General features: G+C 39.9%; 1 protein-coding gene across 1 annotated transcript in view; it reads left to right on the top strand.

The window, feature by feature from the left end:
• LOC101853698 (beta-1-syntrophin) overlaps positions 1-12,341 on the top strand; it is an 18,382-nt gene extending 6,041 nt beyond the window's left edge. The window contains exons 2-7 of the mRNA XM_005098931.3: positions 1,275-1,503; positions 1,979-2,364; positions 4,847-4,989; positions 7,783-7,979; positions 9,251-9,441; positions 10,687-12,341. Of these exons, the coding sequence (XP_005098988.1) occupies positions 1,275-1,503; positions 1,979-2,364; positions 4,847-4,989; positions 7,783-7,979; positions 9,251-9,441; positions 10,687-10,779 (1,239 nt within the window). The 3' untranslated portion in view covers positions 10,780-12,341. The remainder of the gene's footprint in view (positions 1-1,274; positions 1,504-1,978; positions 2,365-4,846; positions 4,990-7,782; positions 7,980-9,250; positions 9,442-10,686) is intronic.
• Positions 12,342-26,472: the final 14,131 nt, after the last annotated feature.

The raw sequence follows: 26,472 nt of genomic DNA, 5'->3' as shown, positions 1-26,472 counted from the left end.
GGGTGGATGACATCATACCACTCAATTGTTTCAACCCCTGACCTCTTTTTTTAGGGTGTTTGTAAAATAACTTTACAGTTACGCTGAAAACAACTCAGTTCTTGATGCCCTGCATTTAATTTGGTGTGCCATTTATGTTCGTTGTTTTCAACCAAACTGTCTAGAAATTTACAGACTCCCTGTATATCATATATATATCTCCTTTGTTTTTCCTTAAACTAAAAAGAGTAACTTAATGAATGTATTATACTCTGTCTTGATTTGCTTTTCAATTTTCCTTTTGTTCTAATCTGCCAATTTTGTTTGATGCTCAGTTCATTTGTTGTAGTAGTGTTTCAGGCCATGGCAAATAATATTTTAAAAAGATTGAAACTGTTGCGGATCTGTCATCAAAATTTGAGGCCATTATTGTAGACTGTGTTATGTTCCAGGTGCTGTCAGGCTTACTCTGGCTGTAATTTCAAAGTATTTGAAAATAATTTCTTTTAATAATAATAGAATGAAGTGGGAAAGAAAAGAGAAGAAGACTATCTGGTTGTGGTCAGGAGTGATTGGATTTATATGAATTGGCTCCAACTAACACTATCTGTTGACTGGTACATTTTACATACATTCTCATGATTCCGACATTACTGTTTCAAGGAAAGCAAAAATGTTTAAAGGCTATCATTCTTTCGCATAGATTTTAAAAGATATTTTAAAATTTGTATAGACTTGAATAAAATCCATTCACTTTCTGTTATTGTTTGCCTATCCTATGAATGAATGAATTTCTGACCTGTACATTGCAAAGGCAAGGTTTTTTTATCTCTCCCACTGTTTACTCCAGTTGACCAGTCCATAACATTAACTTTTATGCCCTGGACTGTCTCAGGATGGAGCTTTTGAATGGAATGGTTTGATTTCTTTACTTTGATCGGTACTGCCTAATATGGCTACCTGTCTAAGACAATCACTTTTCTACTCGACAATCAGTGGCCATCTCAGACAGTTTCAATTGTACTTTTAAACGAGTTGCCTTTCCCCTCTGTCTATTGTAATGTCTGTAGTGTGGCAGTGAGGTGCTTGCTTTTGCACTCAGAAGATGTGACTTTCTGGACTGAAGAAAATTTTTATCGAGTATCTCCGTCTGTCTGCTGAGAAGCTGCGTTCCTCTCAACCCTGGTTACCCTAGCAGCCAGGATGGAAGTAGCTTACCTTGTAAAGGATATAGATTGTGTCATTGGGAGACGTTGAACGTCTACCAATACTACAAAACGTACATTTTGTCTCAGGTGGTGAAGGAAGAACAGCATGGTCTGGGCATCAGCATCAAAGGAGGCAAGGAGAATCGCATGCCGATCCTCATCTCCAAGATCTTCAAGAATATGGCCGCCGACAAGACGGAGAAGCTGTATGTTGGAGACGCCATCTTGTCTGTTAATGGAGAGGACTTGAGGGAGGCCACTCATGATGACGCCGTCAAGGCCTTGAAGAAAGCCGGGAGAATTGTGGAGATGGAAGGTGAGACATCAACAAATTCTGTGCTCAGTTCTGAACTGCTTTCTTAGTGAAGTTCTTGAACAGAATTAAGCTTATATTTTTGTGTGTCTTCTTTAAAGCTTCTAATATTTATAATTATTTTATGCTTTAACAGAAAGAAGACAATATACTTGGCTGTGAATAGATTTGAGCCTCTCTTTTACATGCTGTTTTTAAAACTTGAGAATGAGCTGTGTGCCTTTCTTTAACTCATTTTGTATCTGCCAACTTTTTTCCCAATAAAGTACTTGTAGGAGCTCACAATTTTTCTGTCATTATATTTTGTGTGTGAATGAACTGTATATTTTTCTTTGGCTTTTTATATATATATATATTTGTCAATTTATGCTGGGTTTTTTTTTTTTAAACTTGTGAATAAACTGAATGCTTTTCCTTAGCTGATCTCTAGCTCATCTTTAACTCATTATATTATATATTTGCAAATGTTTTTCTGCAGTGAAGTACTTGAGAGAGGTGACTCCATACTTTCGAAAGTCGTCTCCCCTGAACGAGCTGGGCTGGGGCACGCAGGACTCTGCTCACAAGGACGGCTCCAAAGCCAGCTGGTCAGAGACAAAGACGCTGCCGCTGGCCCTGTGCTATCTCTGTCGTAATTTGACTGTCGCCGATGCCGAACGCCGGTCGCTGGAGCTCCACTCGCCAGACGGGAAGGGTGTGTGCACGCTGCGGTTCCCTGACCCAGCCACGGCCAGCGATTGGTTCAACGCTCTCCATTCTAACGTGATGATGTTGACTAAACAGGCTATTGATGACGCCAACAAAATGCTGAGCTCCGCCCCCAATCAGAATGAGATTCGGCACATGGGTTGGCTGTCAGAGCAGGTAGGCAGATTTGTGGTTTTTATATTATGTATCTCAATATCACTCCCTCCTTTGGCTTATGAGTGTGGGTTTCATAGTACCTAGCTGGAACCACATTAAGATACAGCAGACATTAATTGTTGAAAGCTATACTCTTGGATCATCTGTTATAGTAGAATGTCCTAAGATGCAGTATATGTTTGTGTAGTGTTGAGACTTTTTCAAAGATAATAACTAAACTGAAGTGTTGATGATGTCCTCTACTATTTGCATAGCAACTGCACAAAATGAATCTCTTGAACCGCTCAGCAGTTTCAAGACATCAGGTGGAACCTCAGTTTTCTCACAACTGCATATTTGTGACTCCGCGACTTGAAATAACAAAAATTGTGGCGCCAAAGAAGCTAGATTAACCCTCGTCCTGCGGGGGCCGGGTTTATTTCGCCCAATAAGCCTATTTCGGCTCCTCGCCTGCGTTCTGGTCCCGCGTCAGTCTAGCCCCTGGCTAAGTGCATGTGCGTCGAGCATCATCTCCCCTTCAATTCGGGTCCCGCATTGGATCGGCATTCACGCAGCTCGAGTGTGTGTGCATCAGTCTGCTTGAGTTTGTGTGCGTTTGTGGCCTTCTTCTAGAACCGCCTGCGTTGGTTCGTAATCGAGGCATACGTCTCATTCAAACATGCCAAGTTGGTAGCTCTAGATGTTCGTCCAATGAAATTATAGAACAAATTGACCCTCTTAGACATGAGGAGCTCGAAAGGATAGTCAGGAAACAAGACTTCCATTTTTCTACACAAAATCTTTCAAATGAGCTTGATTTTGTATGAAATGATACTACCTGATAAAACATAAGCTTATTTTATAATTTTGAATACCATTGTGCTGGTGCAATGAACATTTTGAGTGCAAAACATTCGGAAATTGACCTATATTATCCCCTTTCGAACCCCAGGTCATTCATAACAACAAGAGCGTCTTTTGTTTTTGTTTTTGTAAAGTGCTTTACAGTGCTCACAACTGCATAAGGTCACATGGGCGTGCGGGACACACCTAATGTTTTCATTTGGTAGGAAATTTTGAATTTTGCCCGGGTGGCGGCCGAAGCCTACTCTTATTGATTTTAAACCACCAAAGGATCTTTAGCGTGTGCAACTTGCACACGGGACCTCCAAGATTTTTTGCCCTTGTCCGAGAATGCTAGGTGTAGATCTTTCCTACCAGAAGATAGGGGTGTGGCTGAAAGACAGCAGTAAGAGGAAGCAAAGGAGTAGCAGTAGAAAGGCTGCAGAAAGAATCAGGAGCCCAGAGGAAGGGGCAAAGGAGGTGAGGGGGTGGGGCAGAAAGAGGAGACGAAAGTAGACGATAGAACATTGCTAGAGAGCAGGAAATGAGGTGAAAGGAGATAAATTTAGAGAAGAAAATTTTTAGGTTGCTACCCGGATTCTAACCCGGGACCTTTGAATGGCCAACACCTTAACCTCTAGTAGGCCACGAGAGCCCCCTGGAACGTCTAGAAAGGTTATTCGAATGGGCGTAAGTACTTGTAATGTCTTATTGACTTATGAGAGAGGATTATCCATGTGTTTGTAACACTTTATAAATAGAAAGCTATGAAAGACACAGCGTTATTTTCATCATCGATTAACACACTACCGCGGTATTCATTGCGAAAACACGTTTCCAGGCGCGTGTGCTGTACACCAACCGTACACACTGAATGACCCCGGCGGCCTCCCCGGAACGTCCGACGTAATCGGTTGCTGATAAGATTCGCATCTCAGCACAGACGCAGGACAAGAGTTAATACTGTTCTCTCTCATTCGTAGAACTTGAACGGATTTTAAATTTGGTACACGTCGTGTTTTACAGAAGACCGTTTGTGTTAAATGGCATTAATGGTCTAGTGATTACGCTCTCAAAGACTCAGCTGTAAGGTCATGGGTTTAAAATTCCATCAGGGGCCCGTCTTTGTGTCCTAAGGAAAGATTTGAATTTTCCTTATTTCACATAGGTGGAAATAGTACCTGGCTATTGACAGCAAAAGGTCCTGTTAGTTTGTTAGTGTTTTAACCCTCAAAATCCACAGCTTGCACTGTATGCTTTCAGGGATATCAAGAAAGTTTCTGAGTTACATGCTAGGGTCTGCTGGGGTAACAAGTGAAGCGCATAGCAGGCTCTAGTCAGTTGAAAAATTATATAGTGAGAGTTCCTTTCAAATTATAATGGGACTGCCTTTAACTTGAAGGAAGGGGGCCCTACTAAGTCACATACATAAAAATCAGTTGTACTGCAGGCTGAAGAACCAGCAGGCTACCCCACAGATTTAGCAGAGGATTGCAAAGAAGTAGAAGCAGAAGATCAAGACTGGTAGTCCATTGTGGCTGGGAATATGGCACCAACAGAAAAGATGAACACTGCCATAATGATCGATGACACAGTGTTATATTGTCAAAATATAACCAATAATTCATATATTGCCCTGTTGCTCTCTCTTTCCCTTCAGCTGAGTGGTGATCAGGGTGCCTCCCTGTGGAAGCCTGTGTTCATGGCTCTCACAGACAAGGACATTCTTCTCTACGACACGGCACCTGTCAGCAGGGAGGAGTGGGCCACACCCTTCCAGTCACACCCACTGCTAGCCACCAGGTAAGACTCTCAGACTTTTTTTTGTTTTTGATAGCGATAGTAAATAGCATTTGTATAGCACACATTCACTACTCAACCGCGAGCTCTGTTTGCTTTACAATCTGTATTATTTTCTTGGTGAAGGTCTACTGCAGCTCTCTGTTCAATTGTCTTTCGGGCATGACGTTACGGCTACCTTCATGTTGGCCCCAATGAGAGAATGGAGACCCCAGATGTGCATGGTGGGTTAAGTAACCTAGCTACAGCAGACCTGTTGGTACCATTACCAGCGGCAAGGTTAAAGGGGGGAAGTCCATGTGATGCTTGTTCTATATCCCTATCAGTGTTCTGTGTTCTCATTGAAATTATTACAGTATTCCCTTGAATATTATGGGGATTACATCCCAGAGCCTTCCTCGACAGGTAAAAATTGGTTAATTAGAAACTGTATATACCCTGTGTGTTTTACACTTTTATAAACTCTCCCCCTCATTCTTGGAAACCTCGCCCACACTCTTATAAGTACTTTTCACTCTTTGGGTATGAGAGACCAACTGTATTAAAAGATAAAACATGTTAGTTTACAATTTTACCAAAAAGATAATGTTTCATGTGTGTCAATACAACTTCATAGCTTTCCTATTTTGGGGAAAAAACCCCCTGCAATGTACTGAGTCTGCAAAATGTGAACCCCAATGTGATAAGGAAATGCTGTGCTGCATTTAAAGTGGAAACAAATTCAGTGTTTTTTTAATTAAAGGATTAAACTAGGCCATAGTGCCAATACGTCTGTGACTATTTCTTTAGGTCACCCTGCAGGGAGGGAGAGAGGAAGGGGGTGAAATGAGGGGAAAAACACCCTGACATACATTCAGTCAAAAAATGGTTGTTGCGACGTGCATACAGTCTCAAAGTTTTTGATGCGACGTGCATACAGTCTCAAATTGGCCGTCTTGACATGCATATGGTTGCAATGTGGTGCAATCGTCAGCTCTCAACTCACTGCTGCAGCTGATAAGATAATCTTATATTTAAATTTTGTTGGAGGCCTTAGAACACTCGAGTGCCGCACTCTTTTTATTCAAGCATGTTCATTTGCTTGCAAATTTATACTGGCTGCTTCTGCTACAGTAATTTTATTTGTCTGTCATTAAATTGTTCTCAAAATTAACATGTGTACCTCTGAAGTGATGCCCAGCGAGTGGTTTACTTTTTTTTTTCCATTACATACTTAATTGTCCCTCATACTAATCATCACAAATGCCCCATCCAACTGTGATGTGGGTATTTTTCCATTATCTTGCTGATCCTTATTTCCTTTCCTTCTTTTGTTTCTGCCTGTCTGTTTTGCTCTTTTTCAATAATAAATGACCGTTGTAGTATCCATGTACGTCTCTTTGCCTCAAACAAATGTTAAGAAATAGAAGTTTGTGCCAGAGACCAAGTCCATAGTAATGTGACATCATCCAACTATTATTACAGATTTGTTTTCTTTTAATCCTCTCCTAGTGGGTGGTTGGAGGGCACCACTGGTAGACTGCTTCTTTACTTTTCATCTGTTAGTTCTGTCTGTCTTTCTTGATATTTCCCAGCTTTCAATGACTGTTATTGTGTCAACGTGCGTCTCTTTACTCACACTCAAATTGAATGTTCTTAATTAATAATGAGAGTAAATGACATTCATATAGTTCTTTACACCGATTAAAGTGCACAGGCTCTGAGTGCTTTGCAATACAACAGTAACATATATACAGTACATTGTGTTCTGACAAAAGCCTCAATAAACTCATCCCCCGGGGCAGTGCCATTGACTGAAGTGTCTTTAGGCCATCCCCAAAGGGGGGACATTTCTCGTTCATGCACAGTAGAATTGTAAATGGACTGATTCACCAATGTCACGCTCATAACTGTGCCTGATCTACAACAGGAAACTGCTGCTTTTTCTTTCCTAATCCTTACTATTGTCATTTTCCTCTACTTCTTTTGTATGTTTGTCACACTCTTGTGACACACTGTTTCCGGGGTGCCTTGATAGTCGAAAGACTTTGTGCTGTTGAAGCTAGAGAGGTGAGCATAGTAAGCTTGATTCCCTGTAAGGACTTCTCTGTTGACCTCCACCCCTTGGCACTCATATGACCTTATGCAGTTGCGAGTGCCGTAAAACCTCTACTGAAACTAAACCAATAAACTCTCTCTAACTCTAAATGTTTATCTCATCAATTTAAAGGCAGAAATGAATTTTGCTGAAATTTGAATGAATTAAAGGAATTGATCTCTCTTAAACTACTGGACAAAGCATTCCAGATCTTGGGGCCTTGATATTCAAATACCCTTTCACCCATTGATATAAGTTTCAAAGATGGAAAAAGAAATTTCTGCGGGTGGTTGGTGGGTGCTCTGGTGTGGTTTGCTCCTTCTTTCCTATAAAAAATCTATCGTCTTTATCTCCCCTCCTTCTTTTTTATATTTGTTTCTTTCTTGTAACACCTCTAGTCTTCGTCACTTACATGACTTTATTGTGTTGCAAGTGCCGTAAAACTCTTACTAAAACTAAAAAAAGAAATTTCTCTTTACTCGAACTCAAACTGCCTGTTCTTTTCTTTACTCACACTCAAACTCAGACTCAATGTTTTTCTTTTTATTCAGTCGATTGTTTCTTATCAAACATCCATCATCTTTATCTCTCATCCTATTTGTTTTTTTGTATGTATTTCTCTAGTAACATCTCTAATCTTTCGACGCTTGTGTGACCTATTTGTGCAGCAAGTACTGTAAAACTCATTCTAAACTGTTTACTTCAACTGGTTTCCTCAGACTGGTGAGCGTGAGCAAGCCTAGCAACCAGCTGGTCGGTGCCGACATCATGTCCTTTGGTACAAGGTCAGGGTCAAGGACAGGCGTGGAGCTGCACATCTTCCGAGTGGAGACACAGAGAGATCTGGCCTTCTGGTCGCGGGCACTGGTGATAGGATCACATGGGGCGGCTCTGGTCACCAAACAGGTGTCATGTTGTAAGTACAGAGGGAGGGGGTTTGGAGGATGAGGGGAGGAAGGAGGGAGAGAGGAGGGGGGAGGGTGGATGGAAGAGGGAGAGAGAGAGGCACAGAGAGATCTGGCCTTCTGGTGCTAGGGCAGGCTCTGGTCATCAAGCAAGTGTCCGGTTGTAAATACCCTGGGAGAGAAAGGGGAGGGGGGATGAGAGAGAGAGAGAGGAGGATGGAAGAGGGAGAGAGACATGTAGAGATTTGGTCTTGTGTCGAGGGCATTGGTGATAGGATTTAGTTGTTAAGTAGGTGTTCTGTTGTTAGTAGGGAAAGAGGGGGGGGGGGGGGGTAGTCAGAGTTGGAGAGAGTGAGAGAGACAGAGAGAGAGACAGAGAGAGAGAGAGACAGAGAGAGATAAAGAGATAAAGAAAGGAGGAACGGGGATTGAAGAGGGAGAAAGAGACATGGAGAGACATGTCACCCGTGTCAGACATGGGGGCCTTCTTACCCTCATCGGCATGGCGGGCGTGCCTCCATTTTCATGAACAATATGAGCTCCCACCCCACTCCCCATGAGCTCTTGTGTTTTAAACACCACCCTGCCACCATATTTCAGAGGAAGCTTGTAGATTTCCTCTTAAGACTGCCGAGACGCCTCCACATGAGTCTCGAAAAGTACTCACCCGTGCCCGTCTGATGAACTGTGCATGTCTTGCCCTTGAGGTTCAGTGTCCGAGAGTGGGCACACAACTCCCCTTTTGTTTACGTGAGGTCATCAGTGCCACGACCTCTGGTGCTTAATATAACCTCTTTGTGAGTGTATGTAAAGGAGTTGTCTCCCACTTGCAAGACGTGACTTTAAAGGAGATCTCTCCCAACCCCCCCCCTCCCCCTTCTTTTCTGTGTTTGCAAAATGTTTTCCAGCGGCATGGTACCTGTTGTGCAGTGATAGGGCCCTTCTCCACGGCATGCTGAAGATGTAATTGCAAGTGAGAACATTATTTTATCAAGCTTCTCCATCTATCTGCTGGGACATGATTTCCTTCTCTGCCTAGATGGACTCTGGCAGGGAGGGCTGAAACAGCCTGCCTCCGAAATGATCTAAATTGTGGCCATGGGGGCATAAAACCTCTACAAAATTCGCTGCTGATCAAACGCGGATGAATCCAATAGTGTCTTAAATAATTCACGAATATTGGCACTGCAGAAAATGGGGTGGGGGGGGGGGGGGGGGGGGTGGTATGATCGAAATTGTGTCGATGGAGGCGTAAAACGCGTTGTAATCAATCTATTTCCAGCGGCAGTGTGGAAGGGTAAGAAGACGAAACTAACCGTGCACTACGAGGACGGGTTCACCCTGAGTGAGGAGCCAGACGGGGGCGAAGGTCAGGGGGACGTGCTGTGGTCACACCCATTCGAACATCTACGTATGTCGTCTGACGATGGTCACCGGCTGCTTGGGCTGGACTTTGCTGATGTAGGAGAGCAGGTCAGTATGTGTGTGTGTGTGTGTGTAAGGGAGGGGGAGGGAGGAAGAGGAAGGAGGGGGGAGGAAGGAAGATAGTGAGTACATTGTGGTGGATTCGCACCCTTGGCTTTTGGTAAATTTTAATAAAAGTTAGAATTGATAACAGTACTTATACAGGTCGTATCAAAAGTAACTGCTGTTATAAGGAGGGGGGGGGGGGTGGAGAATTGGGGAGTATTGGGTTTTTGAATTTTGGTTTTTAAGTCCTATCAACCGAAATCAATTCCATTGATTTTCCTGAACATCCAGAGTTTATTAATTCTTCTGTCATTCAGAATTGGTTTAAGTTTTTGTATCACTGACAATTTTTGGATGCAGATCTTTCTCATTCACCATGCCCAAAAAAATAACCATCAGCAGCATTGGAGAAGCAGATAGTGAGATTGAATGCAGAAAAAGCAGATGCGTTGTAGAGAGATTTGATTAACTTTCATGATTTGGAAAGTGACTTGGATTCTAGATCCAAAGTTGTTGGTCTCCATGCGCTGCCACTTGAAAAATGTTTTCAGATGTCAAATTCTCATAAAGAAAAGAAGTATAATCATGTCTATTTTTAACTTGACCAATATTTTTTTATGAACATGGAATTGCCGGACTGGATGGAAATGTGTATTTAATTTAACTTGGGATGGTAAACACAACAGGCTCTGTGTCATTCTGGCAGAAAGGGTGAGCGAGAATGACATTTTACCTATCATTCTGGCCAATAGGAGTTAATAATTAATAATGAGAATAATAATAACAGCAACACATCTTATCATGTCAAGGGAGGGGTATGGCTCTAATGATAAGAACAATAATAATCACTATGATAATAGTAAAAATTACAATGCAAATCATGTCAACAGTAATGGAGACAGTGGTGCTAACAGAATACATTTATATCTTTGATAGTGTGTATCTCTTCCTCGATGTATGCTGTCTGTTCTTTACAATTGAATTTCTCAATGGAAAGAGGAGGGGTCATTATCGAATTAAAAAAACAACTTTTGTTTGACTTGTAAAACAGTGAAACAGGTTTAATTGAGGTATGGAGTTAGATAAATAATAATAAAATGTCAGAAGGAAAGGTGGTGTTGTTCTGTGTGATGAACCTATTTTAAATATAACAGTTGTATACATTATGTTGCTTTGTTAAGTGAAACAGTTTCAGAATTAAATATCATTTAAATTTAATAAAGTTAATTTTAAAAATTCTATTTTCAGGAATTGGACCTGAACACGTGCCCTAAGCCGATAGTGTTTGTCATTCACACCTTCTTGTCTGCAAAGGTCAGTCGTATGGGCCTTATTGCATGATGAGTACTCTGCTGAAACCTAGAGAAGTGCAAGAAAAGGGACCTTATGGACGTGTGAAAATGTAACTTGTTGCTCTTCTGGCCTCTGGAATTGGCACCGGTGACGACATACAAAGAGCAGAACTAACAGGCATTGACTTGAGAACTCAAGATTTATATTTTAAAAATTTTAATGAGAGTTTGGCTTGCTAATTGTGAGTTGTAATTCCTTTGCCCAACCTGTCTGTGCTGCCAAAATATCTGGCCTTTGCCTGTCCCAGCATTCATTGAAGCATAAGGTGAAAGAGCTCCAGCGGAGACCATCGCTTATTGGTAAGAATGCAAGTGTGAGACATCACAGCAGTTTGCCAGAATGCTTGCAAGCTGTTACACTATCATGAGACCTGATTCTGTCTATCTTTTTACCCTCCACTTTCCTCTTGCATAATTTCCTCAGAAGGTTGGTTCATGGTTATGTGTAATCTCTGTTCCAAGCATTTTGTTGTGTTTGAGCGATGAAGCAGTATGATATTGTAACATGTTTAGACGCTGTTTATTGTTTATGACAGTTTACATTAAGCCGCACAGACTTGATGGGTTTGATCTGAACTGTGTCAATGGAGGTCTATAACATCTACAATTTATTTATCGCTTTCTTCCCTCGGCTTCAAAATTAAAAAGAATAAGATGATAATTACAGTCAAATGCACCAAGCTGCTGTGTGGAGCACAAACTGCTACATGAACCGCCTAAGCTCAATAAGCTCCAGATGCAATCACCTGTCTGTTTGATGATGCCTTTTCTGTCGTGTATGCATGATGTCCCCAATGTTAAGATTCTATTGTTTACTGACTCTCTGTGCTAATGAATAATTACCCAAGTAGAGCTTGTGTATAAGATGACCATTATGTCGTCCAGATATGTTCTGTCTACAGGCAGTTGGATGGAGGGGTGCTGTCACTGGCATGTCCTACTTTTTCGCTGTCTCTCTTTTGTTTCTGTCAGTGTGTCTATCCTGCTTTTTTCGCCTTCGCAAACTGACTGTTATTGTGTGGGTGAAATTCTCTCTGTTCGTAAAACAAACAGTCCCCTCTACTGATATCAAAGGGGTCAGGCCTAGTGCCTTGGCTATCTGCTCAGAAACTGTGGTATGATATCAGTTTTGATTTAGAGAAGGCTGTACACATCACCAGGCCCGTAGGATTGGGTTCTGTGTGTAACACAGTATCTTGCCTCCTTCTTCAATCGTTTGTGGGCATTATTTTTTACATAATGTATATTGTCTGTTTTCTTTTCCTCTTACATTTATTCTCCCCCTCTCTCTGACAGAATATTGTACCTCTCTTGAGTTGGTTTCTGCTGCATGTTTATTGTGTGCGTCTCTGAATGAAATATTCTCACGTGGAGTTTGTTCATGGCAGAGACTACGGGTAGCATTTGGATTTGTGTCCACTTGAAATCTATTGCTGTTGAACTTTGCCCTCACAAAGACTTTTGGTGTCTACTGACTGAAACATCTGGTCAGGACATTGTCATGTTGATTGCAGCTGGAGCTTGTAATCCTTCCTTCTATTGACATGTGAATGAAAAAGGGAATGGAATTAGTCACTCCAGAGTGCCTGTGGTGTTATGGTTGGACTTTTCATTGTTGCATGCAAGAGAGTTTGATTCCCAAGTGAGAAGTTGTTTTATTGAGCATCACCGTCTGACTGTTTGGATGCTGTGTTTCACTCAGCCAGGGGTTGGCTCTGACTTGCCAGGTTGAGGCTACCGGCTCCGTTAATTGTCTAAACTGTGTTGATGGAGGAGTAAAATATTTACAATCATTTGGAGAGGGTGAGGAGTGGGGAGGATATGTTACAATGGAATCTGTAATAAATGCTGAATGTGATGGCTTTTCTGGAGAGATACTGAGATGTAGGTTCTCAACCTTGCTAAAAACGTACGGCTAAGAAAAATGATATGTTTGCATATATACTCATTGTTAGTGAGCAGAGGATGATCGTTACACTCATCTTTTTTCTTCCTGAAATGTCTATGGGCTAGGATGGTCTTTTACACGATATTTGTCCAAAAGTACGGGGGAGGAAAAAATGTAAAAAATTTAGTTTTGAGTGTTTTAAAATGTATGTGATGATCCTTGATGAGGGTGAGGAATGGTCTTGTACCTAAGAACTGAATTGTAAAACGCTCTATACTTGCAAATGTTGATTGAATGAGACTTCTTACTTCGAAATTTCTTAAGAGAAATGCTGAATTTTTGTGCAAGATTTTTCCATCTGCAGTATTCCCTCACCATATTGTGGTTCACATCTCGCAAACTGGCTGCTTTACTTTTTTTTTTCTTGCTGAAAATTGGAAAATAAGGTAAGCTCCCTTGACACACTATTAGCTGAGTTGGGACCAATCTTTATTATTTACAAATACATACAAATCTTTTATTTAAAAACTGTTGGTGTCTCATACTTCAAGTGCAGAAAGTGTGTATAAGAGCTTGGGGAGGGTTTATAAAGGTGTACAATAACGGATATATCATTTCTAGTATGTGGATTTGTCCCTTTCGTGGGAGATTCAGGAACTAACCCCCGTGATATTCGAGGGAATGCTGTATATCTATGGTGCTATCTCTCCATGTTTTCAACATCTTATGTTTGGTGTTGACAAGACTGTTGACCTGCGGAGAAATCTGCTTTGTGACTGCTCGTTCTTACTGCATATTATTTGTGAAGCAACATGACAAGGCGAGTCACCTGCTGCATTTTGGCAATGATATATAGCACAGTGGCTGTCAAACTGAAGGTCTGTTCTTGCCCTGCAAGTGGATGAAAACAGTATTAGTCAAGCTGCTTTGATTCCAAAGCTGTAGTCACTTGAAGTTGGGATGTCAGTAACTGAGTAACATAGTCATGAGAAAACCAGAGATTTTTCCCCCAGTGTTATGTAAGGCAGAGTGCTTCAAGCAACTTACTTTGTCATGCTGCTACACATCTGAGTCCTTTAGGGATGCTCTCTCCCATATATATGGAAATGATGCTCAGTGTGTATATGTGTCACGACGTGGAGGAATCAGGCGCTCATCAATTCTTGGGCATGTGGAGTTATTGGTATTATCTGAAAGTTAATTCATTTGCCTTGCTTTCTATTTAAGAAATACCCATCTTTCTTGAATAGATCGATGACAACAAGAACAGCTTGAATAGAAGTGGAAATATTTGCGATTAAAAGAGTTGGGGGTTGTCTGGGTCAAATCAGTGAGAAAATGGCTGCCGAAGTTTGACAACTTGAATAGCTTGAGAGTCCTTGAAAAACAGAAGGTCTATAAAAATTGCTCAACTAGCAGAAAATGCCTATTTCTCTAATTTCATTATTTTGACGAGTGCCTGGTTTCACCACAATGCCTCACATATTTTTATTCTGAATCTTGTGCCTTTTCCGTTGCTCTTAGGATGCGCCCTTAGGGTTGGGCGCTGAACGCATAGATAGTAAGATTTATATATTATATAATAAGTTTTGTATTACAAGCTTCTCTTGTCGGGGAAGTGGATGAACTTTTTTTTCTTCTTTTTCTTCTTGCACCATCTGCTTTTATAGTTGTTGTTGTGATTATTTTTTCCCCCTTTCTTTTGTTTTTTGTTTTTCCTCTCAAATGATAAGTCATTTGTCTGAAAAATGCCTCAAACTCAAAGAGTTGCTGAAACGCACTTAGAGTAACGTATGTATTTGTTGGTTGTATTTAATTAACTGTTTCTTGTACTGCGGTAAGGGTGACTACCTGGAGGTAGTCTTGAGGAAACTGCTGACCTGATGAAATCTGTACTGATGAGACAGATACCTGTCTGGAAAAAGGCATTGGTGTGTCAATAATAGTTACCTGTACATTTTAGTTACAAAATGGTTGTGTTTGTGAACATATTTATACCTTGTATATTTATATTTTTAAAAGTATTTCTTTATTCTCAGTTGTGTAGATCAGATATTCCATGAAAGTGAATGGTCCCAGAGAGCATTTTTAAAATATTTATGTTTCATTGTTAATTTTTGTTTTTGGCTTTTGTGACCTTAGCTCCTTTGGTACCTAACGTGTTGTGACATAGTCCCTCTTTCCCTAACCCAACAGACTGTTCCTGTATTCTGTAATTATAAACAGTCCTTGATTTGTGCAGTGACTCTTATTTTTATCCTTTGTTTTCTCCCGGGTCAATGTGTTTTTTCTGCATTGCTAAACAATTTTGATTTTCTGAAAAAGTGCACAATTCATTTATATTTTGTTTACAAATGATTGCAATGTGAATTTCATTGTTGCTTTTATGTGTACAGAAACATTTTCTTTTCGATGTTCAGCGTTGTGAAGAATGAGAACGTGAAGGCTTACTCTATTCATGGTGATATTTGCTGGATTGTGTATGCCAGATTAGATTTTATTTGAAGTACGAATGTGATTGGGCATGATTTTTTTTTTCCTGTTTTTTTTTTTTTTTTGGTTGATCAGCAAGTTACAGTATATGCGTATATAAATAGTGGGGAATACTTCTGTACTGTAAGTGTAAGAAATACTAAGTTGCTGTGAGATTTTGACTTGGACATAATATTAACGAAGAGTTTCTGTTTGCTGTCGCCTGGAAGAATTGCAGGGTTTGCAGACAATCTTTTTGAGGAGTGTGGTCTGATAAGGGAATGGGTTACTAGGTTACAGTAATACTTTTACATCACATTTTTTGTTTAAGAATATCTTTATATATAGTGTAGTGTTTTGGCACTTCGCTTCCTTGTGCTGAAGAAGCGAGTTCGATTCCCATATGGGAAAGTTTTTGTATGAGTACTATCAAGTATCTCCGTCTGTGTATCGGGACGTTGTATCCATCTCAGCCCAGATTGGCCCTGATGGGCAAGGTCAAAGCAGCCTGCCTCCCAAATGATGTAGATTGTGTCAAAGTGGGCATAGAATGTATACAATGACAATTGTATTGGATTGTATTGGCTTCTGTGGTGTCAAGTTTTAGGCTCTTCACTGTACATGCACACGGTGGGTGTTAGTTCAAGGGTTTATTGGAAAAGTTATTATAAAAAGAAGATTTCAGTCAATTATGTACAGTGTTGTATCCCACTCATCCAGGGCTGTGTCTGACCGGCTGGGTTGAAAGCAACTGGCCTCCTAAATAATCTAGATTATGTTGATGGGGGTGTAGTAAGATGTTTACAACCAAAACAGTGATTTGTGTGAGATAAGTTCCAGGGTTGGTGACAGTGCGGTCATTTCATTGAAATTGTCTCTTAGCACACAACAAAGAGGGAAAGATAACTTTGACGCAATGGAAGATTTCCCATTTCAGATTTTATTAAGTGTTTGTATGACCAGACTTTTATTTTTAATGACTGCTCTTTTCATGTGCTTGAGATGTGATACTTTTTTCCTTTACCCTATTTGAGTGTGTGACTATATATGTGAGACTATGTACACTTCCTGTTTCCCTTGTAATGTTTACAGTGAAGTCCGCTTAAATGAAACATGGTGAATCCGAAAAGAGTGATAAATTGTAGGAAAATAAAATCCTTGAGGGTTTTTTTTCTTATATTTGAGCAACCTCTCTAAACCAAAAAGCTGGCTGAACCGAAGTAAATCCGGCTTCCTGCAGATTTCGATTTAAGCGGACTTTGCTGTATTTCCATTTTGCTGTTATGTGATTAAGCGGTGAAGCTCTGTGGTCTTACAGCCAGACAAAATGAGGAACAAGGTGCGTGCACAGTGGCTGTGGAACCCTTCTCTAAAAGGACTAATGAGTCCGGTTTGCTATATGGGTTGGTGCATACACCTCAGCGTGGGGGTGGGGGTGGGGTGGGGGCTTTACATTGTAGCTTATCGGACGTGCGCCTCAGTGTTATGAGGTGTAAATGTACAAATTTTTCCCTTTGAAACTCAGGTGCTCGGACCTTTTAGGCTCAATATGTCAGGACTCAAAGGGCTAACTTTAGTTTGATGACACTTTTTTCTGTTCGCACACAAATGGGATTCCTTTTACTTTAAAGGGACTGTGTCATAGCAAGCTGACAGTCTGGATGAGCTTAACCCATTCTACCTGAGTTGCCTCCCTGAGCAGACACACCCACCTCGGCTGCCTCCAGCCACACCCACAAATTTAGGTACCCTGACTAAAACTGCAATAACTTTTTTGTTTTCAAAGCAATCACCCTCAAATTTTCAGGAAGCACAGATTAAAGATGTTGCCTGTAACAGCTAGAATTTTGTAAGTAGAGATTCAATTTTTAAAATTTCAGCTGGCATGTGTTTTTGTAAGCACAATACAAACAAAATAAGCTTTATCAAATACCAACATGCCATGAATAACTGAACGAACCCGAACCCCCCCCAAATGACGCTAAAGGTCATAAACTGAAATAGGTATAATAATGCTATCACTTACTTGACTTTCAGCAGGCAGGAGTGTTGTCTACAGCCGCTAATCCAGGGAAACTTGTCTTGTAATCCAACTGAATATAATACACTAGACACAATATTTCACCACAGATTAAGAAATGTAAAAAAAAAAAAAAAATACCGAGCACTGAAAACTGAAAATAACTACAGAAATTTAGATCTAGATATCTACAGCCAAAAAGAAGAAACAAAAATACAGAAAAAGAAGCTGTATATTACACTATGTACACTTTTCACAGAACATCTTAGTCTGCTTGGTAGTATCTGCGGATTTCCCGCTTGTAATCCACTGTGGTATGGAAAAGACGAAAGCACGGCTCAATGCAAAGTGCAAACCTTACATTCCATGCACTGGAATCTCGTTTCCTTCCTCCTTTCATATTTGTTCTTCTCCCTGCTTGGAATGGTGCAGCAAGCGCAATTCTTGGTGGGCCTCAGTTTCTTATTGGTGGGTGGTATGCTCTCAGGGAAGTGGGAGCTTGAGGAGGGCCTCAGTCACTGTGTTTGGGATGGCACGGGTGTTGCCCATGGCTAAACTCTCGATCGGGGGTGAGTGTGAACTTACACTAAGGCATGGTTTTTGATGACCTCTTTCAGTAGAGAATAAAAGCTTGCACTTTCGCTATGTGCCTGAGGTGCTTTGCAACACGCTTCCACCACTTGACCGTCTTCCTGTTGAAGCTGTAGCAGCTCAGGTTCTGGTCCAGCTGGTCGACACCTTTCATATGCTGGTTGTACCTGTGGATCAGTTTTGTTTTTTTCACTGGCTCAGTTTTGCGTCAGTTGATCTTTCCTGTACTTACAACTTCCCCTGAGTGAGCAGTGGAAAGGAACGTGACACGTCTTTCCTGTCATTATAGCGGAGGGCGATGAGGCGATCACTCTGGCGCACAGTATGGGCACCTTTAGCCAGTTACACCTCTTTTGATGTAATTTCTTTTGGGAGGCCTTTTCTATTCCTATTGATCGTGGCACAAGCTGAGGTGTTTTTTTGACAAAGAGTCTTTGTATAAATTGACCGTCGAAAAAAAAGAGTCTATGTAGATGGTGTGGCCATTACCCATGTAGTTGGCCGTCATATCCCTAACGACTTGCTCTCCATGGCCTGTTTCAAGTCCTGTCGTGCCAGCTCCGTTGTACAACTTCATGTTCACTATGTAGCCTCTGCTGGCTTCACAACAGCAGTACAATTTCATACCGTACTTGATCGGTTTTGACGGTATGTACTGCCTTAAAGAAACGCGTCCCTTCCACGGCATCATGGATTCATCTGCAGCGAGCTCCTTCTCTGGATAATATACAGAGCTAAATTTGTTACTTAGATGGGAAAACAGGGGACGTGTTTTGAAGAGCTTGTCATATTTAGGGGTGTCTCATTGTGGCTGCTCTTCATTGTTGACGAGGTGCCAAAAGGCCATCAATGCGAAAAAACGGTCTCTTGGCTTCATCTGGGAGTCAAACAAGAACCTAAACATAATGTAAAATTGGAAAGATAAAATTGAGTTGCATGTAGGAACATGGAATCAAACAGTGTAATACAGTTCAGAAGCTTCAAGCATAGTGCAGTGCATAAATTTGATCTCCAGTCTCCTGAGGAGCCAACATGACTACACCATAGATCTATATCTCCATTTTTCCCCTTATCATATTCACACATTTACGTGAAAGATCAGTAAGGGCAGTAAGCCCATAAAAAGTAGTGATAATACTGATTATTACATTTGTCACCCGTATGTTGCCCAGCCTATACTTATAGACTATAGATCTAGATCTAGTTATGAATGAAAAGAGGTAATTTACAAACAATAAGATTTTGTAAAGGAATTTTATAAGTTTTTCAAAATCTTACCTTGCGGAAGAAAGAAGTATCCAAAATAGGGTGTTTTGTCCAGTACGAGGTAATCTCGGGCTTTGACACAAGACCCATGGCGATGAGGAGGGCCACCATAATCCGCATCTCACCTACCGTGGTGTCTTTCCAGTCCTTTAGGTAGTAGCAGTCTGGTTTGTGAGCTTTCACTTGTGCAGCATAATGTTCCTGTTTGTTTCTGTTGCGGAAAGCTGGAATATTTCATCACCGACGAACGTATCAAAGTATCTCCTCACATCTTCTTCATCTGTGATTTGGGATTTCTTCAAGTAGACCAACAGAACTTTGCTTTTCAAATGGTGGCATTTTCGTGAGGAGTCCATCTGGAGAGTTAGGTACAAGCCACACGTCATCCGAAGTGACTTGAGGTCTCTGAGCTCTGCCACGCCCCCTTTTTACACCTTGACGACTTGCTAGTGGTGGCTGTTCGTCTTCTTGTAGACTTTGCTGGTCCCCAGATTCACTGTCAGTATCGGCTCTACTAGTTGTACTACTACTACAGCTAGTACTAGGTTCAGCACTTGTCGAGGGCAAACTATAATCTGCATCTAGATCAAACTCGCGATCATCCCCTTTACTGCTATTGCTATCTTTGCTCTCTGAGTCCATGTAAATTTCTTGACGAACATCGTCGGTTGTAAACAGACGCTGTCTTGCCATCTTTCACGCTCAAAATCAACCTGATTTCTCTCCAAACTCCCAAATTTAGCAGGAGGAAGTGCACAAACGGTAACTCTGATAATAGTTTTCAAAAACATGGATATAGTGGACTGGAGCAAGAGTTGGAGAGACGCTATCGAGATTCGAATTTTCTCCTAGTCCGGTGGCTACATGGATACGAGTATTCTTGTATGCAGTCAGGAATGGGTTAATATGTTACAAATGCATTCAACTTGAATTTGTGGGTGTTGGAGGTTTTTTTTGGTTGTTTTTTTGTGTAGTTGGGGGGGGGGGGGTTTAAAAAATTTTGGGGGGATTTTAAAAAAAAAATGTTTTTGGTATTCACTCTATCTGAAATCAACCCTTGCTGAAGAGAAGAATTTTCTTATCATGATCTGGAAATGGACTGACCATGTTCAAATCTGAAATATTTTGTGCACAAAAATCGAATGTGGTGTTTAAAAGAATTGTTAAATATCCTCAAGGGAATTTTAGAGTGGGGTCTTCAGTGATGTGTTCCTCAATTTGACCAGTTGCAAGACTTGTCATTCTGTTCAGGCAATCTTTGTGGCTACCAAGAGCAGTACGGTAAGCATTAAGACTGATCAAAATATGTATGTGGTCTTCCAAACCCAGCTACCTTATCCTTTGTGGGGTACATCCCTCCTCCTCCCCCACCCCTCCCCATGTGCTACAGCTTTTGCTGTGTCAACATGATATGTGTGTTAGTTGTTTTCAAAAAAAATATTCAGCTATATATTATATTGTGTTTCATATTCAGCTGTCAGTGGTCACAACTTGTCTAGTATTTCCTGTGGCTTTACGGAATAAGCTGAACGATAAATCTGTTGTTGTCACAGCTGTCTTTGTGGAACTAGCTGTTCTATTATTCGTAATGCGTCTATCTCAAATGCTATTGATAAGCCCATTGGTATGATTATTGCAGATTGTAGACTGTACGGCACATGATGTAATCAGTTATTTCTTTTATTGTGGTTAGCTGTGCAATAGAATGAATGCAATTTTTTGTCTTTGTAGTGATAGTCTGATTATCAGTTTTCACGTAACTGAGTGCAAAGAGAAACCAATGAAAAAAGTCAGATAACATGATATATAATTTACTGTTTTGTTGAGTGGATAAAAAGCTCCCACATTTCTTTAGGATGACTTACAGAATTTGACTGGGATAAAAGTTAAAAGAATGATATAGCTTTTCTCCAAACTGTTATAGTATTGTCTGAACAATGCATGAAATGTTTAATGGTCACATGTAGCCCCATCCGCGAAAGCTATTGTCATCTCTTGATCTCTTAGACCAATACAACGCAATCTCTTTCAGCTGTGAACACACAGTGGTGCCTGCTGCACACTTGCTAGACAGACAAAATACTCCTAGTCCTAGAATATAATCGTGGTCTCTTCCTTTTCTAGCGCTGTCTGTCTCTAAACTGCCCTCTTCGTCTTTTTCTGAAAGTTGTTCTATCTGTTTCATTGTTTTTATTATAGTATTGGGACTGGCGCAAACAGCAAAATGCTCAAGTGCAGCTTCCTTCTCTCCACATTTTTATTTTCATCGACATGTCAGAGTCAGTGTATATTAAACATAAATGTTAAATTTTTCATGAGACTTGAGTTTAATAAGGGTGGTCAGAGGACTCCTTTTGTAGGTCCTGCATCTTTCTTATTCCTCTTTTGTTTCTCTTTGTCTAGTTTTTTGCCAGGGCAAAATTGCTGTGTCATGTACAAATCTCTACTCAAACTCCAAGTATTAACAGATGTTTTCATAGACAGAGATGGCATATATTTATGAACAAGCGCATTTGATCCGATGGTTATTGCACCTATCAAAATCAGCCGATTGTACTTTCACATACATTATCTATATTTGTTGAATATGTTTCTGTTTTCTTGAATGGTTTGCTTTAAATGTTAGAAAGAGCATTTTTCATCTGCTTTATGTTTTACATACTTGCTTTGCTTTGGTTGTGTTTTAGATGGTATTATTGTGTTTGTGATTTCATCATACGCGCTGTGTGGAGAATTTTCAACATTTTGTTTGTAAAGGAAGAGATATTTTATTCTTAGAATGTTACACAACAATACTTGTTCACTGTAGTATGGTAATGATATAATATTGATGTAAGCTGTGTTGTGACTAGTTGAACCTGTAACTACTGCAGTGGTTTCTCTGGTCAAGACGGAGGTATTCTTGATGAAGATGTTGACCACCGTCTGTGGTGTATTGGTTTGGCTTTTCACCGTCACTCACAGAAAACCTTGGTTTCATGCAGATAGGGGACGTTTATTTTTTTTCTCCATTATTTCCATCTGTTTGCTTGGATGTAGATAATCTAGTATCCCTCTCAGTCGGGGTTAGCCCTGCGTGGCAGGGCTGAAGCAATCGGCCTCCTAAATGATCTAAATTGTGGCGATGGGGGTGTAAAATACGTACAATTACTATCTAATCCTTGTCTCTTCCACTGTTTTTTTTTTTGCACTCAAAACCAAGACACCCACCACCATCTGCTGACCAATGTTCCGCGCTCACAACAGTTACTGCCATGTCCGTGTGATGCCTTAGTTCCAAGTTCTGCATCATCCACCTGGGTGCTGACGAAACACGACGTGTACCGTGTACCTCTCTCTTTTGTCGTGTGGACATTTCTGCCAAAACCCTTGCCACGACACTGCTGTGGGACACCTCTCTCTCGGCTTCTTGCTTCTTGTTGTTGTTGCTGTTTTGTGTGTATCTTGTGGCCGACGAACTAAAGGGTCGACGCAGTCGGTGATAATCTTTCTGTAGCGCCTATCCGCGACCCAGAGAAATGAATTCTTGAGAGGGGGGACAGCCTCCTTTTACACATTTGAGGCTGTTCAGACTCAGTGTTGAAGTCGTTGCTGTTGTTGTTGTTGTTGCTGTTGTTGTTGTTTTTATTGAAGGCAAGAGTCAAAACCAGTCCCAAAACATAAGAAGGGCTTTGTGACAAAATGGTTTTTCTCCTATATATTCGAACTTCTGGGGGGGTTTTTTCGGTATAGATTGCAACCGAGATCTTAAATCTGAGCGGGATCTTAAATCTTTACTGTTTTAAAATATTAACGTACGTCCCAAAGCGTGCTGTGACCAAAGGTTGTTTTTTGTTTTTTTCAACAGCTTGCTTGCATGCTGTGGCTCAAATAATTAGCCTCATCTACATTTGTACCACTTTCTGGATATTACGTGTCTTGTCACAAAGCCCTTTGTATATTTTTATGCATGTGCATTGTGTTCGTTTAAAAAAAAAAATTTATCAAATCTTTTTACTGCCTGAACTTTTTTAGCTTTTTTTGTTGTTTTAATACATCCGGTGATCACGTCTTCGTTCAAAATTTGAAAGAATGAAGATTGTACTCTTTGTCCCATAAGCTTTTGATAAACGTCAGTTACTCTTCATTATACTGGAATCTTGATAAGTAAGTAGTTCCTTCACTGATTCTGCTGCATGAACTTCCAGTGTCGGAGATTCAGTCATGGAGATTTGAAAAAAAAAAGAAAATTGTATTGCAGGGATAGTGGAAAAATATTTTATATGTGATGTTCATTTTCTGTGGGTATATTATTAATTAGTAAGGACATTTTGTGTGTGTGTGAAAAGGGATGCTTTTTTTTTCCTCTGGTGCTAGAGTGGATCATTTTCTGGTGGTTTTTGGATGGTGAAAGTCATTGTTTTTTGAGTGTTTATGCTTAAAACATTTTTCACTCTGGAGTGTAAAGATAAGTTTGTGAATAATGAGCTTTATTTTTTTTTTTTAATCACTGCAATACTAAGCATTATAACTTTTGAATTAGGCATTTTAAATATAATCGTGTGTTCTTTCCATCTTCTGATCTGGTTTGTTACACATCAGCATTATGGCAATCAATCTGTTTTGTATTATAGACAGCGAAAGGTCTTGTCAGTGTGTTAGTGTTGGAGTGCTTAATCAGTTGCTTGCACTGTATGCTTCCTGGGAAGCCAAGAATGTTTCTGAGTATTCTGTCAAGCAGTGATTTACTATTATTATTATTATTATTATTACTATTATCATAACATATATTAGTATTAGTTTTAGTATTATTTTTGTTCTTCGGATAGTTCTATCTATTTATCAGTACAGTATAGAGGCTACGGATGTGACGATAGAAAGTTAACCCAAATACTTCATACACCCATATATACTTCAATAACCTGCCTTTTAAAACACATTCACAAGGATGTTAGGACTGGCAAATATGTGGATCTAGTCTGTTTCCTTAATTAAGAGTAGAGGTCTCCGTACGAGCCTGATTATGTAAAGACAGGTTTGGATGTTCAACGTCATCCTATTATGAGGGGATTTTGTACCCGTCAATAAATGAGCGGCTGGTGGGATTTTAAACTTTTCTTTTGAAAATTGTTACGGACTCATTGTTGATGACAAGACCCTCTAATGGATGTAACTGAATTTTGTACCATAAAGTGTCAGTGAAAAATATTTATCTTACCTGCGTTTGGGCTTTCTTTCTAAAGGATCAATCCATCAGCTGGTAGGTTAATTTAGGGGACCGATAAATGAGTTGTTTCAAAAGTGTTTGACTGTGTATCTGACAAATTGAGGTTAGACACTTTTTTGGGAGTGTCCCAAACTCTGTTATTCATTAACCATAATTAATGTACGTCCCTGACATTATAATTAATGAAAAGAACACCCTTTGTCAAGTTTTAGTTAGAGTTTTACAGCACTTACAACACAAATAGGTTGTATCAGAGCCAAAGATTAGGGATGCTACTAGAGAGGGATGAATGAAAAATAGGAGGAGAGCTAAGGATCATAGATGTTTGATAGGAAAGAAGGAGTAAACCACACAAGAACACTGCCAGTCACCCACAGAATACTCTACATGATATTTTTGGCTTATTATGGTTGACATTAGGAAAGAAGGAGTGGGTGATTGGCGGGTGCTCTGGTGTAGTTTGATTCTTCTTCCCTATCGAACATCCATCGTCCTTTCTCCCCCTTCTATTTTGTGTTTGTTACTCTCTTGAAATACCTGTAATATTCGGCACTTATATGACCTTATTGCGTTGCAAGTGCTGTAAAACACTAAAACAAAATAAGCATGTAAGTAAGTTTTTTAAAAAACTTTTCTGAAAATCAATGTGTTGACGCATGCTCATGGTGAAAGTTGGACACTAGTGATGTACTTTTTTCTTGCAGAGTATCGTGAAGAAGATCTGGGTTTTTTGTTGTTGTGAAGATTAAATTATTAATCTAGAAAATATTCAATTGATTCAGTAAGACGGAACAAGCTAATCTCATTATAGATATATAGATATACGTTTCATGCTTGTTTATTAATCTGTACAGTTTAGTTTAGACAAGGACAGGAACATACGTCTCACCCAAGCTCTGTTCAAAATACATTTTACTTGCAATATATTATTCTGTAAGCTGGTCCCTAGGACAACCAGAGACAGACTTTATGGTGGAATCACTAGGGGGTTTCTTTTTTTTGCACAGAGTTAAACCTCTGGACATGATGATTTCTAAATGCCCACAGCCCTATAGTAGTATAGGAGACAATCGTTCATTTATTGATAGCACAGCCTGGTTATTTTTAGTATTAAACATTACGACAGTAAAAATTGATTTGATATTTAATGTAAGCTTACATGTACATATTTGTGTTTGCATCGTACAAAATCAAAACTTTTACTTCTGATCAAACCAAATTAAGAAATAGTGATAAAATTGGAGCTGGAGATTTTTTTTCTTTTTTGTCATCGTTTTTCAGATGTCATAATAGTGGCAGGCAGATTATCATGAAAGTGGCAGGCAAATATATAGTCAGCGTAATTTGTCACCCGAGTCAGTTTCTTTGGGTTTCAGATTTCAAGATAGGGCATTTATTTGAATGAAAACACCAAGGAGGCTCTTACATTGGAGTTTCATTTTGCTTCGTTATTTCCTTCTTAGTTTTTAATGGAAAAAAAAAAAAGAGTATCTAGGTCATGGTTCTCATTATTTTCTTTAAATTTCAAAAAAGGACTTGGGGGCAAATGGGAATGTCATTTTTGAGATGTTATTATGAGACATATTGGCTTTCTTTATGTAGACAAAAATTATTATGATTATTATTATTATGAAACCCTTTAATTGATGTTGTTGTCCGTTTCCATATTTATGACTGTAATTTGATAGGATGTGCAGTTGAGTCAAGATTTTGTGAATTTGTTCCGAGTCAAGCAAATGGGTTTTTTTTTTTGTGGTTATTTTTTTTTGTCTTTCAGTAACTCTCAGATTGCTCAGTGTGTTAAACTTTCAGAGAAAATACATGTTTCTTTTTAGTAGGCCTATGTATTTATATTGGTCACATCCTTGGTAAAGCAGAGGGAGAAAGAAGAAAAAAAAAAAGAAAAAAAGTCGCGTTCCTGTGTTTAACGTACAGTCGAAATCAGCCTTGAGTACCTGTGTTTGTGTGTTAGTGTTCACTGTTGTTGAAGTTCTTTGAAATGACCAATCCTGGTCTGTTTAAAGTTTCACACTTCTCTTTTTGGTTAGACAGAAATTGTGAGAGTTTGCTCTTGTCTGTTTCCTTTTTAGGCAGGTGACTAGTGCGTGTGTGCGTTGTACTCTTTCTGCTTTTATTCATTGTCGATGTCACTATTAGGCTCATCTCAATCGCATGCAGATAATATTAGTTCTATTCATGTGGGGGAAGTTTTTTAAATCGAATAATCCCATCCCCCCCC

This window comes from Aplysia californica, unplaced genomic scaffold (genome assembly GCF_000002075.1).
Source record: "Aplysia californica isolate F4 #8 unplaced genomic scaffold, AplCal3.0 scaffold00197, whole genome shotgun sequence".
Taxonomy (NCBI): Eukaryota; Metazoa; Mollusca; class Gastropoda; order Aplysiida; family Aplysiidae; genus Aplysia; species Aplysia californica.
Note: the sequence above shows the minus strand (reverse complement) of the source record. Positions and strands in the feature narration are given on the sequence as shown.